The following is a 9,113-nucleotide window of genomic DNA, read 5'->3' on the forward strand; positions in this document are numbered from 1 at the left end:
CCTTGGTTTATAATTTTAATGAGTTCATGCAATTTTTACTTTTCAATTTCATTTTTCATAATTTGAGGAGTAACTTTTATTATTTATAAAATAAAAATGGAATCAACCATTAGATAACATCTTCTAAGCATAATCTTACAAGACTCATAAATTTGAAAACAACCCATCTTCATAAACAATAGAAAATAGAATTTAATTAATTAAGGGTAAACTAAATATCATAATATTTGCGTTCGTTAGGATATTAATTACGTAAACGAAAGATTTTGAAAAAAAAAGAGCGTTTATTTGGGTTCGAAAGAAAATCAGAGAAAAATGGCTCCGGAATATCTTCAATTGGGAAATTATAATGAAATCGATAATTTGAAAGCACGAGAGAACCTATACCGAATCAAAATATCATCGGATATATTACTAGTACTACTTTCCAAAAAGAGAGAAAATCTGAAATAAAACAAAATATGCATGTTTTGAGCTTTTACAATGACAAAATGAATCTTCATCAATCCCTAAATTAAGTATATTAATTTATGTTTTGAAATGGTGATTAACAATATCTTTGTTGCGAAAAGGTCCTAAACCTATTACTCCTTAATTATATGCTCATGGTCTCTTTTCTTTAGAAAAAAAATAGGACCACTATAAGATGCACGTGCATCATATTACTCTTGGCAACTAAAATTATAGTACTCCATATTGCAGAAACCAACATCTGAGATATTAATTTCAAAATATCAGTTGGAAGTATTGATGTGGAAATAATTTTTTATATTGCGTTGAGTAGAAGAGCATATTAATTTGTTGTAAACATTTTTATTCATATAGAACGTTAACATTTTTTTGTACTCGATTCAGCCAATTTCCTTTTAGAAATGGCTGTATGTTAAAAACCTTTTGGATGAAAAAAATGTCTAAAATATATAAAAATGAAAAGAATCACAGAGAAGTAAATAATTAAAATATGGTAATATGTCGGTATCGTAGCAAATGGCAGAATTTAGTTAGGGCGTGAGAAACAAAGATCTTTGTCGGAGTACAATTATTTGTCCAAATTGTCGCCTAATATTCTTTAAAATCCCATCCTATATTATGATGCTCACACGTTATGGCAGACAAAAATAGGTGTGTTTCAATAGAAATAGTAGTTAAAAAATGGTATGCCCATGCAATCAATTCAGATATTTCATTCACACTCATGACTAGGATTTTCCATTCTTTATTAATACTTTTCCGACTTTTTTTAATTCTATTTTTCATTCTACTCACTTTTCTCGTCTTGACTTATTCTCTTACTCTTTGTATCAAAGTATTTTTAGGAACGATCTTATAATGAAGTTGATACAAACTATAAAAATTTAAATAAAATTGATACTATATTTTCAAGGTTAAAATATCAGTAATTGAGAAACTAATTGATGGTTGGAGTAGAAATAATATTTTTTGAAAGTTAAAGATAGAATTGATGATATCACTAATGGTTAAGATAAGTCCGATCATTTGATTTGTCCTATTACCGATTAGGTTTTGAGGTTTTCTTCAAATACACGTGGGTAAAGAATATACTTATTTAAAATTTCGTGTCTTACAGTATTAAAATTTTAATTTATGTTCCATATGTATGACATGAAGAATGACTGATGAGCTTCCACACACACACACACACACACATAAGCAAAATATGCTGTGGTGGTGTGTATTCCACAAGCAATGTGAAGTCCACAAAATGTGATGCAGTTCAAAAAAATGTATGATATACTTATATAGCAGATGTGTGTCTTACTTTGAGAGGACAGAAACACAAGTTGATAACCGTACAACCTCTTCATTAATAAACGGCTCATCAGTTTCATTGCTATTTACCTACCTAAAATCATGTTATCAAAATTGGTAGGATATGCTGCTATCCATGTACCGTGAAATGAAGCGTGTGTGCTTCTGCTCAACCGAGGATCACCTCGAGTATCCATCATCTATAGAAGCTTCAGTCAGTCAGAGTGAAGCTTCCTGCTCTGGCACCTTTTCACATACCACGTAGCATGTTTCCGGAGCCCCATCCCGATCATCATCTTAAGACTAGCAAGCATCACAAATGTCATGCCAGACAACACCAACATCCAAAATAATCTCCATGGAAGTGGGTTATAGGGGAGATGGGCAGCATATACAGGTCGTAGAACGCGGATCACCTAAACGAACCACAAATGTCAATCAACTCATCTTCAAGAACGTGGAAATAAGAAATTAACCTTCTTAGAAAGCATTCCTAGAAAAGATATTAAGGTTCTAAAGGTGTAGCCAGGAGAAGCACATTGGAACAAGTAATGCATACCACACACGCTGGTGCCAGAGGAACGAATGTAAGGTTCTTATTGCTGTTCTCCGTTTGCATATTTAACGTCTGCAGAGAAGAAGATAAATCACAAAGTCGTTGAAATGCATAAAATGCTCCGATTGATAGAAAAAGTTACCTGCTTGCAGAGATCTTCTAGAAATTCAGAGAATGCTGTGGGCTTTAGGCCATTGAATTTAGAAATGAATGAGTGTTTTATTATATCAATCATGACTTCGCATATGTAAACAACCAGAGCATTCTGCATAGTTTACAAATAAAATGTTGAGAATATTGTCAAATATAGTAATCCTGATCGCCCAAATATTCATTAAATCTACTTCAGAATAAATTCAGATTTCTAAAAAGTGATCCACTAACTTACAGAAAGGAAGCTTTCAAACCAAGGACCCTCGGCTTCTAGTATATTTTGAGCTAAAACAAACAGTATAAATGCTGTGATATGGAACCTTTCAACTGAATCTGGTCATAAGAATTGAACAGAAAAGTCATGTGTTAGGCACAAATTTATTCGCCAGTAATTAAATACTGCAGAGGAAAAATTGTCTGTCCACCATGAGTTGGTGAGAAATGCCTTATAATAGTTGCTGCTCTGCCAGACTCACAGAAATGCCTTACAATAGTTGCAAGAGGAATATGAACCAAAGGTTCGGGATGGCAATGTTAATAGAATTGAATGCCTTTTGCAACCTAAACATATTAATCTATGTTCTAGTAGTAAACCAGCCAGCCCTGCAGCAATGATAACACTAGAACAACAAAAAATACATATGAAAGTATATGATGAACCAGATGGAAATGATATGCATAAGATGTATGGCTGATAAAAATCAGGTGATACTAGTTTAACATTAGCAAAAATTTGCATGGATGTAAGTTTCTTACCAAAGTAAACCAAGCTCTGAACATTGTCCTTGCTGTAACGTTTAAACACATTGCTTTTAATCTCAGCAAAATTATTAGAGACAAGCATAGCAAACAGTGCATTGTTGTGAGCAACAATACAGGTTGACAGAGTGATTGCCTGAGCTAGTAAAATAAATGAATGAATAAGTATGATATAGTTAAGGACCTACATTAAGGCTAAATTAACAAGAGAAAAGGCAAAGCTCTTATATACTATGCATGTATGAATTGTGATGAGAAGGATATCAGAAGCAGCAACTGCTAGGGCTTCATCTGAAACAAATCTCCACATCCAAAATTGCATGTTTTCTGGTGAGCAGTTGGCAAGTCCATCCGCTGAATTAAATAGAGCTTGCATTACATCACCCCCAAAACTTTGGCATAGTTTATCAAATACCTGGCATCAAAGAAACAAATATTGTTTTTCTTCCAAATCTCAATCTTACCAAATAATGTCAAGCAAATTGTAGATAAAAGAATAATAGGGCAGAAATTGGTTGTTAGATTCTAAATGTAATAGTTAATCAAAGAAGTTACAAAAGGCATATTATGTTAAGCTTCAAAAAAAGAAACTAATTACTAGCCGTTATGACAAAGCAGAATTAGAAACAGTCTGGCATTTTCAGCACTTATCTGTTTCTTGTTTCTGTTTTGTTTATAGTTCAGAATCTATAGTCAGGGCCGTAAGGGTTTGATTGACTGAGATTTTTCTTCAGAGAGATTTTTCTACTGATTGTTGGAACAGAAAATAGTGGACAAAAATTTAAATACACTCTTATAGGTCAACTACAAAATTACTGACAGACAAGACAACACACAACGAAACATTTTATCAAAATTTAAAGCCTCCAATGAATTCAGTCAACAGACAACTCAACGTAAATATATAATAGCATCGATTTTATTGTAGCAATCTTACCTCCAAAACGTTGTAGACCACATATAGTTTAATAATGCCTTGGCCACGGATCATGTGATAAATTAAGCTGATATCTGATCCAGGAAGGAACATTTAGAACAAGTAGCAAAAAGAAAAATTATGATTAAGTTATTTAGGGCCTTCAGAATAGGTCAACCACCATCTTAAAGAAATAAACTCTGCCCAGATATTGGCAAATAAAAAATACACAGACCAAATAGATGAAGAATTTGACAAAAAAATTACAAAACCTGCTTGTTGTAATAGAGTGACTCCAATAATCAGGGCAATAAAACAGCCAAAATCAGACAGCTCCGGTGAGGAAAGCCTCTTGAACTGCCTGCCACAGGCATGGTTAAATTACTCTGTAACATGGAGTACAATTTTTCTTGCTATTCCTTATCAAATAAAACAATTTAACTTGTTATTCCAATAGCTCATGCAAAGATCCCTAATGTGAACAATCTACATTATCAACAGACACTTTTCAGAGAGATATGAAACTGACCTGGTTCTAAGAAGCTTCCAAAATACCATGACAATCCGTGTTGGCATAATGGTTAAGAGCGATAGGAATGAATCAAAGCAGACAAAGAACCCAATGTTGATAAGCTGCAAACATCAAGTCAATTTTTTAATAGAAAACCCTAGAGAAGGTACTAAAGTTCTCAACAGAGTGATTTGCGTTGACAGTTGTAACCATTAAAACAAGATGATTTTTTTGTTATTAAATGAGTTTTGATTACATCTCATAAACTAAATCTAATGGTAGCAACTGTCAACGAAGCAACATAAATAACATATTCAAAGAATTAATGAACACATCCAGAGTCCAAACAAACAAGAAAGAGAAGAAACCTACAAGGTCAAAACAATTCGGTAAGGTTTACTTCTGACAATAGAGGTGAATTAAAGAAATTATCCAACATTACCCAATGCCCTTCAATCTTCGTTTTAGTTTTGACAAATTAAGTGAGCAATATCAAACCACCTCAAGAGGTGGGGGACAATTTAATCCCTGTCTTTCTTCTAAAAGCATCAAAGTAAACATAGGTCAGATTCGCTAACTTTATCATTTTCAAATTTTGATCCATTAGACAATCCATCCAGTGTTCATCAAACTATAAACCCTCAAAAGTAAACGACTGCTTAAAGGATAAGTTGCACTAAGACAGAAGACCAACTAGAAAAGAGCATGACTTTTACCAGTTCACAGCGCCATGGCAGGCGAAATATGGTATCATATACCCGTTCCCGTTCTTTATCATTCCCAAGGGTTGTAGTGCTCCTCAAGGAATATCCAGCATGCACTTCTTCCAAGAAATATTTCACTGGCGACTTATCCATTGGCAATATATCTACAGTAAATCATAACACCAAGAATAAGAGAGCAGGAAGAAAAAAAAGGATGGGTGCCACACGGTCAAATATTCATTAGAAGCAGGAACCTAATCAACATAAGGTTCAAACATTCTAGCCGAGGCAGACTAGGAAAATAGATCAAGTCAGCACAAAGAAAAATACCAGAAACTAATCATCTTTAAAGCCTCAAAATATTAACATCACGACACTTTTAAAGCAGCTAAGATACAATAACATCATGCAATTCACATAATGGCATTGTCAGTGTCACCTTAATCGAACCTTCTTCTACTAGAATCAATCTACTTTTTCTGAAATTCCTTCACTTGATTATCTGATCGTCTATCTAAACGCAGACCCAGAGGTATCGTTCGGTTGCTATGACTCATTATCAAGTGATTATACATTTAGGATTAAGTTATGAGATTATTTTAGTTGGACGGTGTCGCTGTAACTCATTATCATTTAATCTCATGAATCAAACATAATAGATACTTAATCAAGAGATATAATCTTGCAATCCGAATATTAAGTTGTGAGATTCAATCTCATGAATCAAACATAATAAATATTTAATTATGAAATATAATCTTGCAAACCGAACATGCCTTCAAGTAATACATGCCAAAGGACTGGATCCTGATTCCCAAAATCAACAATATTCAGACTTCCAATCAAATTTCTTAGAGTTTGCCTCCCAATTATAAAACAGATAAAAAAGAAAACCCCTAAAATCAGCAAATCTGATTGATTGATTGATTGAAAGAACTTACAATTGGCGTCTTCGGCCATCCATTCCTTCCAATCCAAAGTTCCATCTTTCTCCAATTTCCTCCCGTTCATTTCCGGCCCCTGCTGAGCGGTTTCCTTACCTCCGGCATTCCAATTCTCGGCGACTTCTTCCTTGGCAGAATCATCTTTCTTACTGCTTCCACTATCATCACTGTTCACTTCCGAACATCCCCCATTCCCCACATTCCTCTGCCGCAGTGCCCCGTAAACCGATGAAAGCGTCACCTCGCAATCTAAATCCGGCACCACGGAAGCAGCCTCCGTGACTGTGCTCAGCGTACAGCTGTAATTCAAATCTCCGTTGATCAAGGGGGTATCCGCCGTGGGGATCTCGGAATTGAAAGACGATTTTCCCTTCCTGCTTTTCCTCTTCTTTCTCTTTCGAGGAGGGGAGGACGCAGAGGCGCCATTCTGGAGATGCGCCGGATCGGAATGGGAGCGGGAAATTGCGGCGTCGGGTTCGGCGAAGGCGGATGTGAGGTATTCGTATTCGGAATCGGCTAGAATGTCGAAGGACAGCTTGCGGTCGCCGGATCTCAACGCCATAGACGACGACCACTGGTGGTTTGTGAGTGCCAAGAATTTACCTGACGCTATTACGCAGTTAGGCTGTCTGGGCCAATAACATCACGCCACGTTTCTCCAAGTTTCGTGTCTCTAAATCGTTCTGGACTCCATTTTTATCTGGGCCCATTTCATCCGGTTTGGGCTGGGCTTGGCTTCAACACACTATCTACATTTCTAATTTTATTCTTTTAAACAATAGTCAATAATTAACCCACTCTTTTTGTGAGGATTAATATGTTATAGTATCATTCAATTGTCACTACTCATTATTCCCTCCGTCTCTAAAGAATATGTACTTTAAGTTCGGCACGAGTTTTAATGTAAAATTGGTAAAGTAAGAGAAAGTATTGTTAGCGGAGAATGGATCCCACCTCATTAGACCGAAGGTTTCCTATAGTAATTTGTTAATGGAAGTCTGCATATAATTTAATGTATATACGTGAAATAGTAAAAAGAGATCGTAGCTAAACATGATACTATAATCTATGTTAAAATAGAAAGCATGAATTAAAGATGAATAATTCCAAGTGGCATGTCGGCTAGTAAGTAGCTAACGTTGCATACAAAGGTCCAATTGTCAACATATCACAAACAAGAATCACAACTCCACTACATCTATAAGTATCCATGCATATTCTTTAAAATAAAATGCAGAAGCGAATCCATCAAGTCTTCACCTGCGTGCGAGAACGCACGTGCTTGAGCTACGCCAAGATAGCGACCATCGGCGGCTTATATGCGACCTGTACCTCATAATCACCAAAGCAACCGCACACGACGACTTCGCCTTGCCAGAGAGGTACGTCCACGACCTCCTAAACCTCTTCAACATTTCGCCGCTAAATTACTCCGCCTTCGCCCTCACCTTCGCTCGTGGCGCGTAGCCCTCAAATGCCTCGTCCTCCTCCACCGCCTCCTCCTCTCCCTCCCCGACGACCGCCCCCTCAAGGCTGAACTCCTCCAGTCCCGCACCACCGGAGGCCTCTCCCTCTACCCTTGCACTTTCCGTGACCGCACCTCCTCCGCCTCCGACGATTACACCTCCTTTGTTAAATCCTACGCTAGGCTACTCGACGAAGCACTAGACGCACACGCATTCATTTCTACCAATGGAGACGATGCGGATAAATTGACGAGAACGATTGAAGTTATGCCTCAGGTTCAGAGTCTGATCGATCGCGCCATAGGCTGCTGGCCGGTTGGTGCGGCTACGAGAAGCTTCCTGGTGCGGTCGGCGATGAAGCACGTGATCCGCGATAGTATCTGCTGGTACGCGGCGGAGATGGATAAGGTTTTGGAGAATCTGATCCGGATGCCCTACCGGAGCTGCGTGGCGGCGCTCGGAATCTACAGGAAGGCGGCCGTGCAGGCGGAGGAGCTCTCGAGATTTCATGATTGGTGCAAGGGGATGGGATACTGTGGATCGTATGAGTATCCTTACATTGATCGGATTCCGGCTATCCAGATCCGCGCTCTCGAGGATTTACTCGATGGGATGTGGCAGTTGACGGATCCGTCGTCAGGCGGCGGCGACGATGAAGAGATGGAGCCATTGATAAAGTGGGAGGATGATCAGGAGATTGGCGCAGGGTGGGAGGAGCTTCTGGAAGCTTCCATTAATAGTAGCAACGCATGTTGGGGGAAGAAGGAAATATACAATCAATGGGATTTTCACACTCTGAATCCATTTAATATAGTAGTAATGAATTATGGATCATGCCTTGATAGTAATAGTAATGAGCCATTGCAGAACCACCAACTTTGGCTTGAGCCTTGAGGAAGTCCATGATGCCTATTCTTCAAATATAATGGGTGTGGAAATTAAAGTCCATCGGAGGTCATTCATGAGTCTAAATTCAATTTATGAATTTTTAGAGAAAAAAGTTGAAAGCAATATAATAAGAGTGAATATGTCATTTGCATAATTCAAGGTCTTTGCACATTGCTTGTATCAAAACAATGATAACATCATCAATCTGCAATTAGAAAAAAATCTAATACTGTAATGAACAAGTTATGATTAGTACAGTATAATACTAGGATTTCATGGAAGTTTCAAATAATATAATATTGCATGCGTAAACTTTTGACTAGTTATTTATATCAAACTAGTGGTAATAATATTAAACTGTTACTTCGATTTTGATTTAGTAGAGGGAAAATTACCTTATTCCTACCTCACGCATTCCATTATTTACATTATCTTAGTATACAATA

General features: G+C 37.1%; 1 protein-coding gene and 1 pseudogene across 1 annotated transcript; one reads left to right on the forward strand and one right to left on the reverse strand.

Moving 5' to 3' along the window:
* Positions 1-1,729: 1,729 nt before the first annotated feature.
* Positions 1,730-6,931, reverse strand: LOC121769335 (protein POLLEN DEFECTIVE IN GUIDANCE 1-like). The gene is made up of 11 exons (XM_042166112.1): positions 6,311-6,931; positions 5,382-5,533; positions 4,684-4,787; positions 4,427-4,515; positions 4,176-4,249; positions 3,503-3,653; positions 3,236-3,403; positions 2,715-2,812; positions 2,469-2,591; positions 2,330-2,398; positions 1,730-2,186 (listed from the first exon to the last, which is right to left on the reverse strand). The coding sequence occupies exons 1-11, from the start codon at positions 6,873-6,875 to the stop codon at positions 1,986-1,988; spliced, it is 1,794 nt and encodes a 597-aa protein (XP_042022046.1). The 5' UTR covers positions 6,876-6,931; the 3' UTR covers positions 1,730-1,985.
* Positions 6,932-7,544: 613 nt separating this feature from the next.
* On the forward strand, positions 7,545-8,673 carry LOC121766698 (annotated as a pseudogene).
* Positions 8,674-9,113: the final 440 nt, after the last annotated feature.

This window comes from Salvia splendens, chromosome 15 (assembly GCF_004379255.2).
Source record: "Salvia splendens isolate huo1 chromosome 15, SspV2, whole genome shotgun sequence".
Classification (NCBI taxonomy): domain Eukaryota; kingdom Viridiplantae; phylum Streptophyta; class Magnoliopsida; order Lamiales; family Lamiaceae; genus Salvia; species Salvia splendens.

Excerpts from the sequence above, each read along its gene's own strand:
- LOC121769335 (XM_042166112.1), bottom strand. The coding sequence starts at position 6,875 with ATGGCGTTGAGATCCGGCGACCGCAAGCTGTCCTTCGACATTCTAGCC. Across the intron at positions 4,516-4,683 it reads TGGAAGCTTCTTAGAACCAG|GCAGTTCAAGAGGCTTTCCT; the intron begins GTCAGTTTCATA and ends TGCCTGTGGCAG. Across the intron at positions 4,250-4,426 it reads CACTCTATTACAACAAGCAG|ATATCAGCTTAATTTATCAC; the intron begins GTTTTGTAATTT and ends TTCCTGGATCAG.